Source organism: Pyxicephalus adspersus, chromosome Z, assembly GCF_032062135.1.
Source record: "Pyxicephalus adspersus chromosome Z, UCB_Pads_2.0, whole genome shotgun sequence".
Classification (NCBI taxonomy): Eukaryota; Metazoa; Chordata; class Amphibia; order Anura; family Pyxicephalidae; genus Pyxicephalus; species Pyxicephalus adspersus.
Window position 1 is genome coordinate 12,086,985 of NC_092871.1, and position 24,332 is coordinate 12,111,316.

General features: G+C 39.1%; 1 protein-coding gene across 1 annotated transcript in view; it reads right to left on the reverse strand.

Moving 5' to 3' along the window:
* Positions 1–648: 648 nt before the first annotated feature.
* VWA7 (von Willebrand factor A domain containing 7) overlaps positions 649–24,332 on the reverse strand; it is a gene marked incomplete in the record, with an annotated part of 35,675 nt that continues 11,991 nt past the window's right edge. The window contains 14 exon segments of the mRNA XM_072429537.1: positions 649–4,454; positions 7,233–7,686; positions 8,352–8,511; positions 9,555–9,697; positions 10,670–10,929; positions 11,330–11,422; positions 12,214–12,342; positions 13,709–13,841; positions 14,714–14,905; positions 16,022–16,138; positions 16,898–17,010; positions 18,450–18,619; positions 19,857–20,052; positions 21,999–22,121. Coding sequence (XP_072285638.1) covers positions 7,273–7,686; positions 8,352–8,511; positions 9,555–9,697; positions 10,670–10,929; positions 11,330–11,422; positions 12,214–12,342; positions 13,709–13,841; positions 14,714–14,905; positions 16,022–16,138; positions 16,898–17,010; positions 18,450–18,619; positions 19,857–20,052; positions 21,999–22,121 — 2,243 coding nt within the window.

Here is a 24,332-nt window from a genome sequence, read left to right on the forward strand (position 1 = left end):
TTTTCTAGAATCATTACACATCTTGAAAGAAAAGATTAGATATTCATTTACTACATTTCTTACATGCTATTTATCTGTTAAAGCCTCCATTGTACATCCAAAGGCCAGGAGACTGTAGCTGGGTGCTGCCATTTTGGATGTGATGTCAGCAGCCCCTCTAGAAAAGCAGTAAAACCCTTGGTATGTGTGAAATATTTATCATAAATTAAAATCACTCATTTTCAGACCCATCACTTTCAATGTGACTGAAGCTGTCATCTATAATGGGACTCCTTCGCTTCTCTTTCATGTCATTGGAAGTTTCAAAGTTTCCTCCAAATAATTGGAGATGCTGGAGAAGAATGGCACCAGTTCTGCTTCTCAAGATTTTGTGTGAACTTCAAAGCCAAAAGATCAAGAAGGACCCCATGACCTAGGATACCTTAAGGAAGATGGAGGAGAACCGCTGGCTTACCAGACATTGCAAAAGTACCCTAGAAGGCTGCTTCAATAAAAAAACATGGCGGTATAAGGAGATAGAGAAGGCAAGAAAGCCATTGGGAGAGGTACAATAAAAAGGTACAAGATCTAGTGAATTGTTCAAAGGAAAAGAAACAAAATATTGTATTAATATTATATATATATTCCAAATTTCGAAATAATTATTGCTTTAGGGCTTCTTAAAAACATACACCAGAAAAATGTTAACTTTATTTTATTTTACGTAAATGACATTGAGATCCTATTTTTCATACATGGATGAGAAAGTCATTAAACAACCAGAATATCAGATCCTTGAACACACATAAAGCTTTGTAATAAGATTACCAGCTGGCGTGCAAACTCAATACTTGGATTGCAGATGGCATTTTGCACTTTCTCGTTAACATATATACCGTAACTCTATAAAATGGGAAAAGGAAGACAGCTTTTGAGATTGCTCTGCAGGGAAGATTCCGTTGCTTCCACATTACAGGTATAAGGGCTAGAGAGCGCATACTATAATGTACTAAAATATTGTGTTTTGCTTTGTATTTCATGTTATAATTCCAATTTGTGTGCTCAAGCTTGTATTTATTATTTAGGTCTTCACCGTGCTTTTCATCTTACTAAACAACATACAAGGCACCAAAAGGTGGTAAGTAGCATTATAGTAAAGTTTATTTGCTTATATTTTGCCTTCCCCACTCTCCTTCTCTCTTTCATTGACATGCATTAATATTGAATGTTTTATTTACCTGGGAACATAAATAATATTTCTTTTACATACCCTATAAGTTACTCTGGGTACCAACCGTTAAAGAGATTATGTTGTGGCTTTGTATATATTTCCTGGTTTATTATGTTCATGACTTAGAAACAATTCAGGTTAAAGTCAAGTAAATAAAATATTGAATAGAAATGCAATGTGCTGTCATATAAAGGCATCAAATGGATTATTCAACATCTTTTTACATGTTTTTTCCAGTTGTTTCTATCTACTTGTGTTATATAAAATCTGGTGTTTACTGAGCTCCATAGTGCTAGCAAGGTTTTGCTCATCTGAGTAAGGCTGATTATGATACTTATTTTGTTGACCTCTAGCTCTCATAGTGTTTTCACACATATTTGCCCTTTGCTCCAGTGATGTCCCAGAACTGGCTTACTGATGCCAACTTGTTTTTCCAGATTCAAACCATGTCTTAGGCTGCGGACCACTGGTGGTCTGCATTAAAATTTTTGTTGCCCGGTGGCTCTGGCCAGTGTGCACCCGAAAGAACCGCAGACCATGTCCCCCGTACGAATTGTAGGCACAAGGTGGTGGGCGGGTTGTCTTTGGACAAGTCTAAGCCTGCCATGGGAGAGTGAGCAGGTTCAGGCATCATGATGACACTCTGGGAGAAGTTCCTTCCCCTTTAAGTGACACCCAGCTCCCCCGCGCATGTGCAGTCCAGAGCCTGTAAGGTTAGTGGTCCAGAAATGTTTGCGACCACTGTCTTAGGCTATTTTAATCAGCTGAGTCTGCATATTATAACTTTTGCACACACTTCTACACCAAGAAATATCAATATTCTTTTGCAAAAAAAAAAATCAGCATGACTGCAAATAAAAAAAAAACCTCCATTGGACCAGTTTGTTTTTCCAAAGCTAAATGTCTGCATTTATAAACTAAAAAACCTGAAAAAAATAATTAAAACCTTTTTTTAAAAAACACTTTTATAGAAAACGTACACTATGCACATATGTAAGACTTTTGTTGTTGAAAAGGATCTTTCACAATCCTTTCCAACAACAAAAGACGATGCATGAACGAGTGCTGTACATACAGAACCATTCTGCTCTATGCAGAGGGGAGGGGGAGAACAAGCCAGTAGCACCTCACTATGTTCTTTCCCGTTTACTTCCATTGCGGTCATTCATCACTCGTCATTCGTGGATCCGCCATGAACGACGTGAGACGACTGCTGAGCATACGTCAGTTTCTCGTCTGATACCAGCCCTGAAGTGATTATCAGAAGAGAATCATCCGACGTGTGTACGTAGCCTAAATGTCTAAATGAGCAAATTTGCTTTTTCATTACTTCACAATTGGCAAAATAAAAAAACATTTACACCAAGAACTTTAGCAATAAAATATATGAATATATTAAAAAGTAATATACAAGTATGTAAAAACTGCAAATTATACCATGAAATGATAGTTTTGTACTTTCTGATTAAACACATTGTTTAATGCTGTTTTATTAGTTTTTTATTACATTTTTTTTCTATCCCTTTTTAGATACATCAGCAAAAATGTACCCCAAATCCTCTGTTTTCCTGATTATTGGGGTGGTCCTGTGCCTCTTCCATCTGTCTTCATGTCAGAACTGGGAAACTTTTAAGAAGAAGCACATTAGAGACAGCCCAATAAACGACTGTGACAGTGCCATGAACAACACCATATTTATCATAAAAGGTCACTGCAAGCCACTGAACACTTTCATCATTTCAGACCCAGACACCGTGCAGGCCATCTGCAGCAGGGTACCAGGTCGCAGTGATGTAACAAGCCCCACAAGTTTCCAGCTCTTCAATTGCAATCGTAAATCTGACATAACCCCACCTTGTCCATATACCACCAAAAGTGAGAAAAACGTGATATGTATAAGATGTGAGAGCACGCTTCCTGTGCATTTTGTCAGGGTTGGAAAATGTTAACATTTGTGTCGTAAAATGTTCTGCTGCAGACAAAAAAGCTTAGTTCGCTTTAATAGAATGGGACTCTACCCAAACATGTAGCTTTGGATGAGTTAGATGCTTTGTCATATTTGTATTTTTTTGCAAATCAAAAATAAAGTGTTAGCTTTTAATTGAGAGTCGTAATGTAAGTTTGTTTATCTATTTCAACAGAATAGATTGATACGTTCTGCAAATGCAACTAACGCATTTCAGGAATCGAATATAGCTAAAGGGTTGTCTGAACTTAAACCAATAGATATATACTGCCAACATCCCTAAATTCTTGAGTACATAGAAAGGTAGGTATATTTGTGGGACTTTACAGGCAGTTCAGTACATGTCACAAAATGGGCTCAAATATAAAAAAAACAATCTTTCATTAAACACAAGCCATAAAAACAATGGATGGAAATTGCAAAAAATGCTCAGTACATAGCACCAAACAATTGTGTATATCATTGAGATGTTGTAATAGATTCTGATAATCCAACGCGTTTTGCAGAATTAATCTGCTTTATCAGGGATTATACAAGACCTCAATAGATGCACTATAATATAAACAAGTAGAATAATTATTACTCTTATAACCCCAATTTTCACGCCTGTCATTTTTCATGCCTGGCATGGGATGCGGTCATGGGGAACAGGAGGACCCCCTCCAGCAGCAAGAGAGTGAGATGCTCAAACTGGAACCAATGGATCCACTAAATATACATTTTGTTTTTCTGTGTCAGGTATAATCTTATTGGGTAGTGAGTAATAATCAGCAGCTGTAAAAGTCCAGGTAACAGCATTTGGACCAATGTAAGTACAGTGTAAATGTACACACATATATGTAAAAGTGCACATAGATGTATAGAAGGTTCAGATATATTAAAACCAAAATAAATATATTATAGGTGCACAACTTGTATGAAATGATCTGCATAGAGTATAGACAAATCCCCCACATGTCACAATCCAAAGAAACAGAGATATGTCTTATCCAATAATGTACAAAACAAATAGACCTCCTAAAGCAAAATTGCCCCGAGGAAGTGCAATCACAGAAAAAAGCACTTACATTGGGTGAAATGAAGCTCCTCCATCAAATGATAACCCATATCAGCATTTAATAAAACAAGAAAAAGGTGGACCTTTTTCTAGAGTCATTACACATTTTGTAAGAAAAGATTAGAAGTTCATTTACTGCATTTCTTACATGGTATTTATATGTGAAAGCCTCCATTGTAAAGAGATCCAAAGGCCCTGAGTTGGGTGTGATGTCAGCAGCCCTAGTAGAAAACAAAAATAAATTAAAATAACCCATTTAACCATTCAAATCCATCACCTTCACTGTGACTGAAGCTATCATTTGAAATTGGACTTCTTCACTTCTCTTTCACGTCATTAGAAGTTGCAGTTGCAGTTGCATAATTGGAGATGCTGGAGAAGAATGCCACCAGTTCTGCATCTCAAGATTGTGAGGACTTCAAAGCCAAAAGATCAAGGAGGACCCAATGACCTAGGATACCTTAAGGAACATGGAGGAGAAACAGAACCAGACCTGGCTTACCAGACATTGCAAAAGTACCCTGGGCTGCTTCAATATGGCGGTATAGGGAGATAGAGAAGGCAAGAAAGCCATTGGGAGAGGGACAATAAAAAAGGTACAAGATTATTATAAGATATATTCTAAATTTCAAAATATTTATTGCTAAAAAAATAGCTAACACGTTTCAGGAGTCAACAGGCTTCCCATTCATTGGGTCTTAGAAAGTTGTGGTGATAGAGGGGGCTGGATTCAGGGAAGCAGATACATAGATATACTGGTCTATATTTGCTGTTTTTTTTATCATCCTACAGGCAGGAGGAAGCCTTTCCTTAGTCTCCTGTCATCAGACTTATATGATGAAGAGGGCATCTGTTAATTTCTGAAACACACTGACAATATGAACTGAAATCAATCTTACATTTGGGCCTCCAATTTGTGTATGTTGGTCCATTCTGTCTCTCTAAAATTGCAAATCGAAATGTTCTTGGAGATCCTTTTTATGAGTTGCCCACTCAGTGCCTGATGCATCCTACAACACCTAATATCACAGAAACGCGAAGGTGTGTTCTATTATCCAGGATCCAGGGCCATCACCTCTCCACATTCACCATATTGGTATCACTGCACCAGGTCATCAGGTGACTCCTCCAAGCCAGAGAACATTTGTTTTCAAAGCCATAGGCCGACCCCAACTACAGTTGTCTAAGTTATCTCTTGCCTAACAGTTGAATCAAAGTCCCAGCAGTGCAGGAAAGGGCACTGGTGCAGTCCATGCTGGCCTAATAGTACTGCCACTGGTCGAAGACTTTGGATTGACTAAACAATGACAGGAGCTCTGCCCACCTTAGCAGAGCTACTGTCATTGTGTTCAGCAACAGGGGAGAGGGCCTGCACTAGAAGGGATCATTGTCCGGTGTCAAATTTGAACAACAATGGACCTGGTAAAGATAAAAATCAGTGAGACTGATTGTTTCTGTAATTAATTTTATTGATCTTTAAAAAGTAACAACAAGTTCCCCTCAGGGAACAAAGTAAGCAGTGAATTATTACAATAATGGCGCATGCACCCGTGTCATTATCCTTTGTCTCTTCCCTGTTCATCCCTGATTGGTTTTTCAAAATATATTATATAGATAGGTTGTATTGTTACCACCCAAGAAAATATGAAATACATAATACTTTATACACAGTGGGGCCAACTTTGTAGGCCAGAGCAGAGATGGAAGGAATGATGGAGCAGTGCAAGACACAGAAGTCTGTCAGAAAAGAGTTTACTGTACCCCAAAATATGGGTGGACTGATTACTTTTAACCACCAATTAATGGGGGTGTAGTATACTGCCACCGCCTACCATTGATTTCAAAGAGGGGACGTTTACTGCCACTGTAGCTGACCACCAATATTAGGGGGAGGTGTTAGTTTACTGTCATTGGCCAACAATGATTTTGGGGGGGTCATTGATTTGGGGGGTAATGTAATTGACAGCCAATGATTGGGGAGGAGGAATTGTTTACTGCCTCTGTCCACCAATTACTATTGTAACTGGGGGACTAACAAGTGGGCGAGTAGAACTGCAGACTGCCACTGGTAATTGATGGCCACAGGCAACTAATCAGCAATGATTGAGGAAGGGGAACTGCGTCTGACCACCAATGATTTGTGTAGGGCATGAATATTTCCACTGATCAAGCAGAAGGGGGCAGTTACTGACCACCATTTGGTGAAAGGGGGTTTTATTCACTTTTTGCACCATACTGTACATGACATTTTTCCATCCCCTGCACTCTCTACTATAAGTAAATATATATATATATATATAAATTTATAAAATCATTGCTTACTGTACTAGATATTGCTATGTTGTGCTCTACATACTCATCTTCACTATAAATGTACTGTACATAATCCTGATTGATGTGTTGTAATAGTTATACAGCCATGTAGTCTCCAGGTGTTTTCCTCTTCTCTAGGATGAGATGAAGAGTTGCTTTCTAACTGTACTCCATATGCACTAGCCTTACTGTTGCAATTTGGGCTAATTTTGCAGCATTTTGTTTGGTTCTAGTAGAACCAAATGAGCCAGCAATTAGAGCTGACTGCAGTGCAACTATTATTGCACAATGGATCGCATAATTTGTAAATTAATCATTAAGCATATTCATAATGTGTATAATTTTTGTGCAACATGCAACGTTCCATCGAGTCATCTTATAAGAATCATCAAAAAAATTGGAATCCCCAGTAAATGTGCCCTCATTCCAATCTGTTGTACTTTTTTTCCAAAATTTTCCAGATCATAAATCGATCTAGGCCCTGTTTATGGTGCTGCCCCATTTGAATGCAGATCTTTACATACCCACAGTTTTATACTTCATATCTAGCAAATTCAAAGTATACTAAAAAAATTTTGATTTCCTAGTATCATTCTCCTTGAGGACCCTAAAGAAGATAGCAAATATTGATAAAACACGTGTCATTCCCAAATTGTTACCACCTTATACACTGGTGGTGGCATTACCTTTTAATGGGATTCACTGGGATGATGCCCTGCTGGGTTTTCAGGTTTCTGCTCTTCTCCTATGCAATAAATAAGCTCCTAGTACAAGTACGACCATGATTGATAGTAGTATTATTATTAAATAATATCGATGTCTTGAGTTAGTCTGACTGCTAGCTTTGGGTGCTTGTAAAGAGCAATTCAAAGCCACATCTCGATAGTTCATTAGGAGGAGTTCAGTTTGAGGTGTGCAGCAAGTGGATGTGAAATTAACATACTCATATTCTCCATCTGATCCATGGGAGGCGGAACCAGAACCATTGAGGATGTTAATAGACTTAATACCATCAGCATCAGACACTAAGAAATGGGCACTCCATCTATGGTCCATGCACTGGTTGGGTAGCAAGGATTCAGGGCAGGTACCAAAATAAGATGGTTGAAGGCACACAGATGGAGAATGAAGAAAATACATCTAAATTAAAAAGAAACAACAAAAAAACAATCAGGATAAAATGAAAACATATTTTGTTATTTTAAAAGATTTAAACAAGTAATTTTAATTTCCTTAGGAAAAGATGCTGCTGATGGTTTGCAAAGTTCCTTAAATTCTCCGCTCATAGTTCCACTGGTAAGATGTGGAGAAAATCCAAATCCGAACCCTAAATTAAATTTTTTTTCAGTTTTCTTGCACCGAGTATTAGCTGGCCAACTTAAAAAAAAAAACCTTACTTTAATTTTTCTGCAAGAGTAAACTTATTTGCATGACCATCCAATCCTGCACTCCCTCCAAGCAGCGATTATGCTGCTAAATTCCCCATTCTGTGTAGCCATGATAGCTTCAGGTGCCTGTTGTCGATTTTTGATTTTTAATAATGTGCTTTGAGCATGATAGGTTTACTAATTGCTCCCAAATCCCTCTGGGATTTTGCAACGTGAATATTCCAGAAGTCTGCAGGCAGCAGGGGCAACTTCATTCTCGTCTAGGTGAGAAATGCTGAACAAAAAATGTATTTTCAAAAAAGAAGAAAAAAATAAAAAAGAATAAAACTTACTTGCAATCTATAACCCTTCCTGACTATTCAAATGCTGTCACACCGTCCTATAATTACTAAACCTGAGTAGTACCAGACCACTTACCTCTTCAACCACCAAAGAAAGGTGAGTGAAGCACACTGGCATAATATTCTCACACTCTTCGGCTTTCACCATCAATGTTATCACTGTACCAGGTTTCACATTGTCAGCCATATTAATATTTATATCCAGCTCTTGTGAATCACTGGAGTTCATCTGTATTCTGTAAGGGGAAAAACATAAAGTGATGAAACCTTTTGGGTCACCAATGACAAAAAAAGACGTTAGAGTGGTTGAAGTGGTTGGATATAGGTTCTTCTTTCCTGCAAATGTTTTTATTTTTTAAATAAAATGTGCCACAATGACAGCCCATGTTGGAACATGTTGCCTTGCATTGGGTGTTACAGCATTGTGTTGTATGCATTCTCTATGGGCTCGCTGGGATACCTTACATTGCTTTGCTTCAATATCAACACAACTCATCAAATGCAAATCAGTGCAAATAGTTTACCCAAAAGCCAGACCAGTTACTGTCTATAACTTTTCTTCGCTGTCCTACATCCCTGTTCAACGACAGTAACAAAAAAGGAAAAACCCCATAGCATATGAGTCTGGTTAACTGCATGCTGAAAGGCTGCCCCGTACCTGCATATACCAAATATTTCTATTCGCTCTGCACAGTCGAAATGACCAACAGGATGGGGTAAGTATATGGCTGGAAATTTGGTCAGCATTTCATTGAACCTGTTGTTTTGCCCCACATGGGCAAAGTGCCTAGTGGCAGCCCCACTAACTCACCAAATCCATAAAGTTGGAATCAATGTACCAAAAAAGGGCCTGATAAGTAATCTTTGAATGTGACTCTTGTTTTTGAATGTACTTGCAGGTCTGCAGGGCTCGGAGGGCAGCATTGCTGCAAACCTGCCTTCATTTTACAACTGGCAGAATGCACCCTCAGTGTCCAATTGAAGGTAGGCTTGGAGCAGCTGCATGTACTGCAACATGATGTGTCCATCCTTGAACAGAAATGTATTATTATTATTATTATTATTATTATTATTATTAATAAACAGTATTTTTTATAGCGCCAACATATTACACAGCGCTGTGCAATAAATAGGGGTTGCAAATGACAGACAGATACATACAGTGGCACAGAAGCGGAGGAGCGGAGCGGACCCTGCCCAGAAAAGAATTGTATCTATCAAACAGATCATACAAATAAATATTAAGTTTCAGTAACTGTACTTTACTCACAGAACCCACCTAGATGAAGTAGGGCGGTCCCTTATGATATTATCAGGAGAGAGATTGACAGTCACACAATAGTAACAAGGGGACCCGTGATGGGTGATCTTCATTGACATTATCTGTGAATTCCCTGGGATCAGAGTCGCAGGACGGGACATCTACAAAACAAAGTTCCCTCAAGTAAAATATTTTTAGCACACTGAAATAAAATATTAATAAAAAGACCCCCATATGCAAAAATTCACAAGTCAACAATGACAAACCTTGACCAATTTCCATTATTCATAATAATAAGCACCAATTAGTCCCCCCCCCCCCCAACCATCACCCCGTATGCCTCCCATCTCAAAAGCTCATTAAACATGTTCGGGCAACCTATGCACATGTATACATGTAAATTCCTGCATATCATGTGGGTTCTTGAGGTCATTTGCCACATTTAAATGCTCAGAGAGATCTTTAAATACTATAGAGACAAACTTGCCCAAATACAATAGTCAGTTAGCTTAAGGAAAAGGTCCTTTAAGCAAGGTCCCTTCCAGAGGAAGGCAAAAAAAACCCTTATAACCCCTGGTTCAATTTGCTCCAACACGGGAAAAATGTTCCTTCCGGATTCCATGAGGGAATCGGATGTTCCCTGGATCAGCAGGCTCTGTTATCTTTACTTTAAAGCCTCAATCCCCAGTTATATTCTGTGCTTCTAGAAATCATCCAGCTTTCTCCTAAAGCAATCTATAGTATTTGCTGGAACTACTTCCTGAGGGAGCCGATTCCACATTTTCACAGCCCTTACAGTGAAGAATCCCTTCCTTATCCGAAGCTTAAACTTCTTTTCCTCCAGACGCAAAGAGTGTCCTCTTGTTCTTTGTAATGACCTTAAAGTGAATAATTGGGAAGAGAGTTCTCTATATGGACCATTTATATATTTATACAGGGTGATCATATCCCCCCTTATACGTCTCTTCTCAAGGGAGAATAGATTCAGTTCAGCCAATCTCTCCTCATAGCTGAGCTCCTCCATTCCTTTTATTACTTTAGTTGCTAATTATTTTCCACAATTGTCTCCTAAATCCATCCCAAGTGAAGGACTTTGGAAGTTCTCCTCTGGTCTTAGACAACAAGAGACTCACCTCCAGCATGCACTCAGCTGATCTTAGATGCTGTGGAGCCTCCCGTTTCACTTTATGCCCTCTGCCATCTGTACCACTCACACCAAGGCTAAATTCCCCAATGGGGATCTCCCCAACCTGAGCGACCAAAAGCCCTTTCTTATTGGTCGGTTCCAGTTCCAATGTTCTTGTCTTCCCATTGACTGGGGTAAGGTCAACATGGCTCATGTTGGAGGATTCTGGAAGACCAATAACATCGACTACCAGGACTGTGGGGACACCTGAGGATGGAACAAAGAAAATTTGTTTTTTTACACACAATAAAATCAACATTTTTGTTTGAAAGTTCCTAAAATTATATATTTGGTGTAGGGCCCATTATTATCACTAAACCAGCTCCCCATTGTATTTTGACCTGCTATCACAAGGGACAGGTAGTAAGCAAAAATCTATGCACTGGGTTTACAGATGGCAACAAAATTTCGAGAGAAGAACTTATTCTACATAGAGGTTGATGTATGTAAGCACCCCTGACAGTGCTATATGGCTTCACTCAAGCACTGCCACTGTAACTTATTCCTATTATTGTAATTTCAAACTGACCTCCATCTTACCATTATGGAAAGCTTTGAAGCACATGTAACTGGCAGAATTCATATAATTCCATGTAACATCACCTACCTGGCATTGGCTGGTTGTTAAGTTCGTGGAGTCCAGGATGAGAACCATTTACAGGGGTGCCAAAATAATACAGAAAATCTAAAGAGCTTAGACCTTGGAAATAGAGGAGGAAATAGAATATATAAGTACAGTTTTATGTATAACATGGTTTATTACATTTTATTTTTTTACTTCCATTATCAAATACACTGCCTGGCTGTGGGTGAAGTGTTATGATCTGGGGTGTCATTGGAGGCAGTGGTATGATATGAGGTGCCTGTGGGATCAATGTAATGATCTGGGGTTGCTTCACTTGCTCAGATCTAGGTTCAGCAACATAATGTGCCCAAAAGACAAAGTCCATTGACTACCTGAATATACTGAACAATGGTTTTCCCATCAATGGATTTTTTTCTTCCCTTATGGCACGAGTAAGATTCTATGATGACAATGCCAGGGTTCATTGCGATCAAATTGTAAAAGAGTAGTTTAGAAAGCATGATACATCATTTTCACACATGGATCGGCCACCACAGAGACTAGATTGTAACCTTAATGAGAATTTTTTGGATATGTTGGAGAAGACTTTATGTGGGGGTCCCATTATCAATACAAGAGACTGGGAAAAAATGAATACAACTCTGGGAGCCAAAAAATGTGCTATTGTATAAGCCAATACCAATAAAAATAATATAATAGATTCAAAACCATACCATGGTGAATGTGTGCCATAATTGAAGCTAAAAGCGATCCAAATTTTCGAGTGTGTGACTTTTTTTTGGCCAAGCAGTATTTAAATGAAAGAAGTGCAAACAAAAAAACTAACCACACTTCAATCCAACACACTGTTTTCATCTCTTTTCAACTGCTCCAAAGTTTATCCTTAATAAATAATGTCTGATTACCTTGAATACGTATGCTGTGGGGCCCAGAAGTTTCAAGTTTAATGCTCCAGTTTCCCACTTCTAAAGGATCTTGTAGAAACACCCGAGTAAATTTGCCATGAGATGCTCGGCGGCCGTTTTCTTGGTGGCCTGCAAGGAATAAGAGAAGCCTGACAAATACTGCAGAAAACATAGCTTCGCGATGTTCCTCATTTGTAGGTAGGGTCTTTCATTTTATCACAAATAAAAACATGGATTTTCACCAGCACATGTTCATATAGTGATAACTGTGCCCTTTATTCACTTTGGGCAGGGTTTTTCAACCAGGGTTGAGTGGAATCCTAGAGTTCCTCCAGAGGTTGCCTGGGATTCCTTGAGCTATAAGCAATTTGTACATAACAGGTAAGTTTAACACCAATGATCTTTTTAGCTTTCTGTAAAGGTGACTTCTTCCCAATGGCCAGCATTCTTCCTATTGACTGGGTGCTCTTGATATAGTAATTGTAAAAGAGGTTCCCTGAAGACCTGAATGTTATTTCAAGGGTTCCCTCATGTATAAAAGGTCAAGAAACCCTGCTATATAACCCTGCTCCATCTCCATAACACAATGGGTAAGTGTTCTATAGTTCAGAAATAGCTGGGAACAAGAATAAGTGATAGGAGCATGGACAGAGAACATGAAAGACGCAATCTAGTTAAAGATATATGGCAGGATTAACCTTTTTTTTTATTCATTAACCACCTGAGCGTTAAGCTACGTACACACGTCAGATTTTTATCGCCCGATAATCTGCATTGGCCAATTATCGGGCGAAAATCTGCCGCGTGTACAGTCGGTGTCGTCCATCGTCCGAACGACCATCCTGCCGGATCCACGGACGATGGACAACAACCGATCCTAATGAAAGGGAAGGGGAGAGCACGCAGCAGGGTGCCGCTCCATCGCTGTATTCAATCCAATACAAAATGTGTTTGAATGAGTTTGATCTGGAATTTCCCGCACACGCGCCGACGTCATCGCTGAGGGACACGCATGAAGACAGAAGCCGGCCGGCTTTTTTTTTGTCTTAGAAGGCACCCGACGCTGGAAGAGGAACGAAGCTGGATGATCAGCGGGACCAGGTAAGAAGCCGGCCGGCATCTTCTTCTCCGCCGGCTGGCATCTTCTTCTTGCATCTTGCCGGCCGGCGGAACAAAAGATGCCCAGCGGAACAGAAAATGCCCGGCGGAACAGAATACGCCCGACCTTGGTACGGGCTAAAAAAAAATTACTATTTTGGATAACCACTTGATGATTTTAATATAGGGAGAAAAGTTCAGGGTTATCGAAAATAGTAACCTTTTTTAGCCCGTACCAAGGTCGGGCTTATCGGTCAGGTGGTTAAAGAGTTAGAATAAAATGACCGAACTGGTATATTTAACCAAGAGAATGAATTGGAGAAGTTCATTGTTAGACTTACACTTACACTTACATTATACATACACCATTTAAAACAGATAGGCAGCATTTTCCTACCTTTAGGATCATAAATATGAAATCCTATGACCTCTCCATTTATGAATAGGGTTATATTGTGCATGAATTCATCCACCAGAAATATATAAGTAGAAGCCCCTGTCGTAGAGCTTTGCTTATAAAATAGTGTGACCTGTGGGGAAGACGTCAGTATCATTATACAAGACCAAATACATAAAATGATATATACAGGTAGTCCTCAAGTTAAGGATATCTGACATACAAACGATTCCTAGATACGAACAGGGCTTCCCTGCTTGTTTCTGTGCAGGACGTAGGCTTGATGGGGGTGAGGGGGGTCGGTTGGCATGACTTGCATAAAAAGACTTTTGCTGTTCTGCAAAATCTTGTAACCTCTCTAGGTGCCTCTTGTAACCTCTTGTAACCTCTCTAGGTACCCTCTCTTACTAACAGAGAGTTTAAGACTTGTTTGTCCACTGGCTTTCCTGGAGCTTTGTCCCCTTTTCCTACAGCCAGGGACAGACTCTGGCTCCTTTCACAGCCTGAAACACAGTTCCTCTCAACCTGGATCCCTCTGGCTGCCTTCTCAGCCTGGAACACTCTGGGTCTCTCTCTCTCTCAGCCTGGAACACTCTGGCTCTCTCTCTCTCTTTCTCAGCCTGGAACCCTCTGGCTGCCCTTCAGCCTCTGACTGCTCACAGTACAGCCTGCAACACACTGGCTGATCATCTCCCTTTCTCTTGCACCGTGTGCAGGTGGAGATATCCCAAATAAGGGGTGGACCAAGGAACCCACCCTTCACTCCCTTGGCCGGTTCCGGGGCCCTAAAGTTCCTGGTTTTCATTCTAAAAGCCTACATACACTTTAACATACTCCTTCCCTGGAGCCTTTCATGCACTCTCCCTGACATTTTAGGGACACTCTGTCACAATATATATATATATTTATATCTCATAGTTTACAGGACTTCAGACACCGATGAAGAATCATCTCTTCAATCTCAGACATCCACATCCATATTGACCTATGTAAAGCTTTCCTCACCACATCAAAGTTGGCGGAATCGGTGATGATCTCGGAGGCTTTGCCAATGTCGTTATTGGTTGTGAAGACAACTTGTCCCCCAGAAGTAGAAGCGAGGTCGGTGTAGATGTCAAATCTGTCTGGACTCAATACTTCCCTCTTGCTCCTCTTCACTGTTGTCCTAGACGGGTCCTCTGTGATCAAGAAAGACACCTACATACATATGAAGAATATTAGTATCATTATTAACCTTTATTTATAAAGCATAGGGAATATGCAATATAGAGTTCCCCCCCCAAAAAGGGATTTTTGTGGTAAGGTAAACAGAGCAAGTATTCTGTATTATAAAATATCAACACATTTATTAAAATCACTACAAAAAAGGCTTGACTAAACAATGAAAACTATGATCGATCTTAATATAAACGATCACATGAATTTTACATATCAAATTTTTCTGCGCCACCAGGAGGAATTTTAAGTCATGGCGTTTCGCTGATATACTGCTTCTTCAGGGGACAAGTAAATGGATGGAGTATCAGGAGCACTGTAACCAATGAATTTCAGGTATTGCATAGTATAACCTAGAAGTACAAATAGAAAATCATAAAATTTGTTGCACTTATGAATAAACATGTGTAATTAAATGTTATCTTGCTGTTGGAATAATGCCAATGCAGTATCATAAGGAGATCATTGTTTAAAAAGGATCCATGTGTTTACCCCAAAATCACCACTCTAGTACTCTTCTTCTGAGGGTATTGCTTTTTATTTTTTAAAGTGCCAATATTGAGGAAATTGAATCAGGTTCAAAAGGGTTTTTTGTCTTCTTCTGGATCACTGTGCATATAGGGTTCCATCTGGAATATGCAGGTTTGTAGTTTGTTTATTTCCTAATCGTTTACCTTGATGGACTTGTGTCTTTTTTTCAACCTGACTAACTATTTAACAATTCTATGGAGTGCTGCACATTATTCCAGCCTGGTTAACTTGATAAAGTAGTGCATTTGACATTCACCAAACAGTCCATGGTGGACAATCTTCCAGCTGCATGTGTTTGTTTCTCCATCAGCGAATGTATGGTGAATGTTAGATTCACTGCTTTATAAAAAAAGGACCCCAAAATATCATCTGCAAATGGTGGTGGCGGCTCCAAAGGGGTGAATGTGTAAATCATCACTACCCAGTGTATATCACAACACTTCAATGGCCTCCGGCTTGTCTTAAGTAACCAGTGATTGTAGAGTACCTGCTGAAATAAATACTAAATAATAAATAAATACTAAATAATAAAAACCACCAGCAATCTAAAAAACCCATTCAATTCACCTTGATTTTCTTCTCCTGTATTAAAGCCTCCACCGAGCTTCTAAGATGAGCATCCTTAGAGGACGCGTCCGTGAAGACCAAGATCTCAGAGTGGGGAGGAGTATTGATCAGGGCTAGCTGGGAGGAAAAGATTAAAGGGTCACCACACTTATTTTATATATATCATAAATACTCGAATATAAACACAACTAAATAAAAACCACATCACCTACTTTTATCTGAGAAAACAGAAAAACCACAAAGGTTAAAGTATAACCCTTATGCACAAAATGCATCTGTTTCTGCTAACATTCAAAAAAAAGTAATCAACAGATGAGTCAGAAAACTGAATGTGAATAAATACATCCATGGTGTGGTATTTTTAAAACATTTAATGAAAAGGGAAAAAAACTAATGGGCTCAGTCTGTTTGTCTTTTTTACCTTTTTCTACAGCTTAAAATATCGCCTTATCCTCATGTAAAGTGTGTTACAAACTCTAATATTGTGTTAGCAGGCAAGTGTTTGTTATACTCTCTACAACAGGGCATAGCACCATCTAGTGGTGTGACTTGAGTATGAACCTTATTTTTTTTAATAATGTCATGTAAATTGAAAATATTACATAAACAAAAGTAGAAAAGAAACAGGTGGAACTTTTCATATGTTGTACAGACTCAAATAGTAAACAAAAAACATTTGTTCAGTAGTTCAAGATGAATTCTATGCACACAAGTGAATGAGTCCAAAAGAAGTTGAAAAAGACAACAATTGCCGTTTACTTTTTGAACTATCCATACACATTGTACATGATCATTGTTAATATATAAACAGCAGACTATTGCTACAAAACAGAAGTTAAACTAAGGACAGATAAAGTAAAATGAGGCAGTACATACCTGCAAAGCTGATAAGCACATCTCTGGCTCATCTCCCCCTCCCAGAGCCTGTAAACTGTCAAGAATTCTTAAAAACTCATCTGGGTCACTTGTTTTGTGCACCGGGCCAAAGCCTAAACATATAAAAACCTGATATTACTTTCAAAAAGGAAAAAAAGCTAAAAAAATCAAGAATAAAAAAACAACTAAGGTAAAAATGTCTAATTATTATATTTCATATACAATAGCATTATTGTAGCAATTTAATAAGATGAGCCAAGTCCTGTTTACCTTTATGATTATTATTTAAATACTTACTTTAATATTATTTAAATAATGTTCCTATCTGAGTAATTTTCCCAAAGGGTGTGGTGCCCAGGGCAATCCAGCATTTCTCATGTGCTCCAAAATTCCCAAGAAGTAACAACACAAACTACATATCCCAGCTTTCCACTTATCACTCACTTCCAGCTTACCACCACCCATGCCCATCACTGAATATGAAAGAACGCATCTCTGGCACTATTTACAGGCCATCTTATTTCTGTGCAAGGAAGCAACTGTTAGATTTTACTCTTACAGTGTTGCAGAGTTACAATGCACAGAAATGAACAGACACATCTTAAGGGATTCTGAACATTAGCGCTTACATATAATGCTGGGCTGTAATGGAGAGGAAGGAAAAAATATCATCATAAACGTCAGGCTGTGGTAACATGCAAATTCAGGGAGGAAGAAGTGGTTCCACATCTGAACACATCAAAGTTATGTATTTACCATTGCACATAACATTTATTACAAATGAAAGTCACAACGTACATCAAGTAATGTTCCTGAATAGGCATACTGTTTTTATATAAGGGGGGAGGCAATTCTTGAGCACTGAGGGAACTCCTGCCGCTGGCACCATTTTTAGTGCCCATGGAAATCTAGGAAAGTAGTTTCCCATGATATCACTGCATAAATTTTAGTATTAGTCCAAATGAAAGGGGGGAATTAATTACATAGTAGTAGTTGGATAGTTTTGTTCAGGGTTGATCCTGAATTGGATCGGGGCTATTCTGACCTATGATCAGAACTGGGGATTTAAGCAATCTGGGTTCCAATCATACATATGGCAATGTACTATACCTGGTACTGACAGGTATAGTTGGCTGACGATGGCAGCTGTTGGTTTGCTGGATTGGCTGGGTCGTACTATATTTGTCATTGATAGATGTAGTATAAATTAATATAAAAATAGGAATTCCTAATGTCTGACTGATTTGACCAGAATTTTTTGGTTCCAAGCACCTCCAGCAGTACATAAACCTTCGTCTTTGCTGACATACCCTCATGGGCTCCAAAAATACCAAAGAGCCTGGGGCAAGTGGGATTTGATGGTGGTTCACCCACTGGTGCATGTGAAAAGCAGGGCAAATACTGTCAAATCACATGTCGGTGAATTGAAAATAATCCCATTAAAAAATATTATTTTCCCTTTAAATATTAGTTTTTTTTTCTTAATGTACAAAAGATTGCCTACTTCTCCAAAACTGTAAGCACGACAGTGAGATAGATATATGGAGGGTACCTGGGTCATGGAAGGGCACCAGGATGTAGTAGTCTGGTTGGAGCAGGGTATCACGTTGGCGTTGAATGATATGACGGGATTGTAGACGAGCTGATGTAATTTCCTCGCCCATACTGCCAGTGGTGTCCAGGACAAAGCTGAGTGCAGGAAAAGCAGAGACCCCAAGCAGTCTGTAGGAACAAACAAGAAAAGTTTGTAATGACATTTAAAGGGTAGCTGCACCCAAATTTGCTATAAATCCTGGGCTGTATTATGTTTTATGGATACTCTAATTTTGGCATTTGAAAATGCAATGTTTGATTTCGTACTTATTTTATATTATGGAGAGTTAGAAACATTCTTAAGTGATCATTCCAACTTTAAGGACACGAACGGGAAACTAAAGTAGTCTCCAAATGATATACAGGTAGTCCCCGAGTTAGGGACATCCGACATATGGACGCCTCCTGGATACTAACGGGGCTTCCCTACTCGCTCAGAAGCTTGATGGGGGGGAGAGGGCGGTTTGCATGACTTACAGAAGAAATCATTTGATAAACACAGTTGAGGTTGTGGGTGATCTTAGAGGCTTAGCTCTTTCTGCAGCCTCTTGTAACTCTTTAATGACCAAGACAAACTCTGCAGATGTTTCTTTTTGAATAACAATACACAACTTGCTCCAGAATGTTATGGTTTGCTTTGTTTGTGATTAACTGACAGTGAGGATTTAAGTAACTGACACCACTCTGCCTAATAATATATTGAGACAACATCTGTTCTAATTACATTTATTAAAATTATGTCCCTGTTGCAACTTACATACAAATTCAACTTAAGAACAAACCTACAGTCCCTATCTCGTATGTAACCAGGGGACTACCTGTAAAAAAGCACAAATGTATCTCAACATACGTTATTTTACCTTTAACTAAAAGATTCTTATGGGTGGGGCAATACTTTTTCATTTGAACATTAAACAATAAACAAAACAGCTGCAACAATGCAAATGTTAAACTTTTTTTTTATTGTCATGTATTTTATTGGGTTTACCTAGGGATCCGTACATCATCTTTAGAATAAAGCCAAACGCCAATGAGTAGGGAAAAAATGTATCTTTCTTATTGTTTCAAGACTTTCAGAAACTTTCCTGTCCCTGGGATGCCCATACAGTAGGTAGTAGTGTGCTCATCACCAGTACAGGAAAGCGCAGAAAACATTATCAGAGGTTTTGACCCTTCCTGTTAACCATATTCTTTAATCAGAATCTCCCCCTCCTCTTCTCTGAAATACAACCGTAGGGACACTTGAGGTCTGGCTGTTCCTCGGCTCCTCCAGCATAGAGCACTGGAGTGGGAGCCAAGGAATGAACTTTCAAAAGAAAAAGTGTTGGGGATTACCATATGAATAAAATATTTAATTAGAGATCACCTGAGCATATTGCTGTCATTAATGTCTCTTCTCAGCTCAGTCAGAAATTTAATGGAGGCTTTTAGGGCAAGCTGAGCTGCTTGCTCGTGCAGGAAGTGGTGCGGAGAGAACAGAGGCGTGGCTGTGTCCTTGTTGATCCCGCCTTTCGCGCTGAACTCTTTGCTGTAGTCAAAGGGGCCACCGTGGCTGCATTTTCCTTTGAAAGATGGAAAGAGAATTAAAATTGGACACAGAAAACTCATTCACCCATTAAACAGTCACCAGTTTGGGGCTGGGGTTGGGTATTGGGGGCCGTAAAATTATCAATTACCTTCTTACAATTTTAAAAAATAATAGTTTTTTGGTAAAATTTTGAATTTCGCTTCCTATGACCACGTTTTATTTACATACCGTCTATGTTTAAAGCTTTGTCTGACTAAAGCTTAGCAGCTCTGGTCATCTTGTCCTATGATTTATCCATCTCTGCCATACCACATAGACCGGCACATCATACCCTATATTTGGTATAAGTTTTGGAGCTTACTTTGTCTGCCATTCATTTTCCAACTGCCAAATGAACAATAAAGCAACAGCATTACCAATGAATGGGGACAAACTGCCCATGTAAATGTGGGTTAGCCCAGGTGTCTAAGAGTTACAAACATGGTTTGTGACAATAAAAAAACACATAAACATAACCCAGATAAAACCCTATAGTCCTAATTCATACAGAGGAAAACAAAATAGCCAGTTTGAAATAATAAGAAACCTAGTTTATCAGGCTCATTGCTCGGCATATTTACCCCTTGGGATGGTCTTACTGTCTAAATGCCCACCCCAATGGAAGCCACTTTCACTTCATTGGTTTATAGTGCCTTTCCCAGGAGGACAGAAACCTTACTGCTCGTGAAATGACACCATAGAATACAAAATATGGACAAAACAAAATCAATACCAGCATTAAAAAAAAATAATAAATGGATGTTTTCATTAGAACCAACAACCTCTAAGGCTATGGCTACTAAGGGTATTTGGGGAAGGGAAGATGGTGGACACTAGGGATGAATAAAGTTTAGTTTTTTCCAAAAATGTGGTGATATAGGCAAATATTTGCATCAACGATGAAGATGAAATGGGGGTACAATTGGCTTTATATGGTTCCTGAAGGTTATAGAAGGTAATTTCAACCATCCTGGATCTGTTCTTGTGCCAACAAATGCACCTTCTTGAGCAGGGTTTCTCAAACATTTTAACACAGTTCTCTGCCCCTGCTGTTATCAGTTATTCTTGATCCCAGCTATCTCTGAACTTTAGAACACTTACCCATTGCAATTATTCACTTTGAGATCATTACAAAGAACAAGAGGGCACTCTTTATGTCTGGAGGAAAAGAAATCCCTGGATAAGGAAGGGATTTATTACTGTAAGGTCTGTGAAAATGTGGAATTGGCTCCCTCAGGAAGTAGTTTCAGCAAGTTCTATAGATTGCTTCAAGAAAGCTTTTTCTAGAAGCACAGAATATAACTGGGACTTAAGGATAAGTGAGACTGTTGATCCAGGGAACATCCGATTGCCTCATGGAATCAGGAAGGAATGTTTTCCCCTGTTGGAGCAAATTGTACCAGGGTATTTTTTTGCCTTCCTCCGGATCAATTATGTACATTTGGTTTTTTATCTGGGATATGTTTATTTCCCTAATGGGTGAACTTGATAGATTTATGTCTTTTTAATAGAGACAGAGAAGGGTTCTATAGCAGCGTTTCTCGACCTATTTAACATGAGTCAACCCCATGAATGAACTATCAGGTATTCAGGCATCCCTTTCTATAATTGCTATATCCACAGCTTCCAGTACATTAGCTTAGTGCTCAGTAGGAAGAATGCCTCCTACATTGATGGCCAGTGGGAAACCTGGCACTCTTATAGATAGCCAAAGAGATTTTTGGTGTTACAGGTAACTGACCTGAGAGGCACAAACTGCTAATTGCTCAAAGAACCCCTAGCAAACTTTGGAGGGACCCTAATTACCAAAACACTGATCTAAAGCCTCACCATCTGAACCAAGCCTTCCTCTTAAGTCCGATCTTCACCCATATACCAACGGCCATGGCTCCCCAGTGTTAGGGCATGAAATAATCAAACCATCAACATCATAAAACCTACCTTGTGGCTTCTCTGGTGTCTCTCCATAGTATCCAGATGTCAAGAGATGTCTCTTTTGGATGGATGATACAATGTTATTCTGGCAAGACATATCAGTGCAATCCGTGCAGGTCTGATCAGAGGCTGAAACAAAAAGGTCACAAGGGGAAACGTGGAGGTTAGTGAGAGTAGACAGAGACATTCAGAAAAAGGAACATGGGGCAACAATAAAATTAGGTCATTCTAACCAAAAATAGTAGAGAATATCTCCAGCAAAATACATTCATATATTTAAATATTTTATTATTAGAAAAAGTTTGACAAAGCCAAATATATTTGAGCATTATTGTCTGGTAATAATGAGCATTAATGTTTATTAAAGCCTATTTCTTCTATGTGTTGTTTCCAATTATATGAAAGCAGCCATGCTAGCTAAGTCCATACAGGTTCTCCTTTAGCTTTGCAATATATTGCACAATGGCTGTGATTTAGTGCATTGTATGTTTATGAGCTGGATTCTAAAGAAACTCAACCAGCCTTTCTCAACCTTTTTAACATGGGGGAATTATTAAAAAAATTTCACGATCCCCAAACAATGATTTCAAGGTCCACAGCTCACAGTACATTAGTGTGGGGGTCAGTGGAAAGTGGGAGCTGCCTTTATTGTCTACAAATACTTTAAATGTATGCCACTGCAAAAGAAATCAATATACTTATTTTATGTATTACTTGAATATCATGTAAAGCTTCCTTTCCATGTCTTGTTTTTGGAGTGCTTGTTTCCATGTCTTGTTTTTGTTTCCAGTGATATACCTGGTGGTCCTACAATTTCCCCGACTTCCTTTTTCATTCTGAACATGTCAAGCACAAAAGTAGAACCATGCTGGTGTGGTCAGTTTGTATCTCTGGACTGCTGACCGGCATGAGATACTAACTACGTGTGGTGCAGACACGGCATGCATCTATAAGCCACAGTCCGTTTTACATTTACTCCCTATCATCATTTTGAAGTATGCAAGAACCATATTATTACTGAAGGTATGCAATCATTTACATTCAACACCAGGAGATCTATTTTTAAAGCAGTGAATCAGACATTCTCCCAAACATTACCTTGTGGGAATTAATTACTGCCACATGGACCTGGAAGATTTACCCATTTTCTAAATAGAGCCCTAGATATTAATCCCTATTTGGTAATATACAGATGAAAACCAAAGAGACCGTATCCAAAACTATTGACTGCAAAACATAAAAGCCATGTAAAATATACTAAAGATATTACAAAAAATAACTTTCAATGAGTACTCAACGGGTTGGTTTACCAAAGACTGCTCAACAGTCAATTATTTATTTTAGTTTAGAGATTGAGCTGAAGTTCTGACTTCAGATATGCAAACAGGTGCAAGCAGGAAAAAAAATATATATATTTCCAATAATATGTGATTGGGTATTCAAATTTTCAGCACATTCATTCAGCTTAGTGAATGGTCCCTTGCAAAGTCATAATTCGCTTTGGTAAGTGAGCAGCCAAAATCGGTTTAGTAAATTAACTCTAATATGTGAAAACCCACAAAAGTTGACCTATAGGATTTAAAATTATGTAGAAACTCCCATAGGCAGAACAACAAAATAAAATGCCACATCCTTACCAGTAACCAGAGAGCAATTAAGAATGGGCTGGTTCCAAAGAGGGGCTTTTAAGGCATAACATTTTGAAAACAATTTTCAAACAATATTATTTGTCAACTTTTATTTTGAAAATCGAAGATAACCTCTGCTTTGTAGCTTACAAGAAACTCCAACTAACAATTTGTCAATGTAGCCAACAGCTTATTCGATGCATTTCGCAGGACTAGGCTTCAGGAATATGAGGTCTGGATAAAAATAACAACAAAGAATGGTCAAATAAGCTTGTGACGCTTGGGGGGACATGGCCACTAGGGGGTGCTACAGCTTGCATAGAAGTGGTGTGAGCCCTCAGAATAGCCAAGGTGCAGAGTCTAAGCAGTAACCAGGTCTTCCTCAGAGCCTCTAGTGGTGAGGATGTTGCACTGCTGGTTACTGCCAGGTTGCAGTCTTGGGCACTCCGGGGTGGGCAAGAGGATACACAGTACCAAATCACTAAGCAGAAGAATAGTCAAGGAATGCCAGAGTCAAGGCAGGCAGTAAGAAACAGAGATCAGGTCACTAGCCAGGGGCAAAATACCAGGGATCCAGGAGATAGACACCAGTGACACAGGGGCCACCACAGACACAGGGAACACAGGAGACACTGGAAGAAACAGGAGGCACAGGTGACACAGGAATCCACAGACAGAGAGGAACACTGAAACAGCACAAGGGAATAGGCTG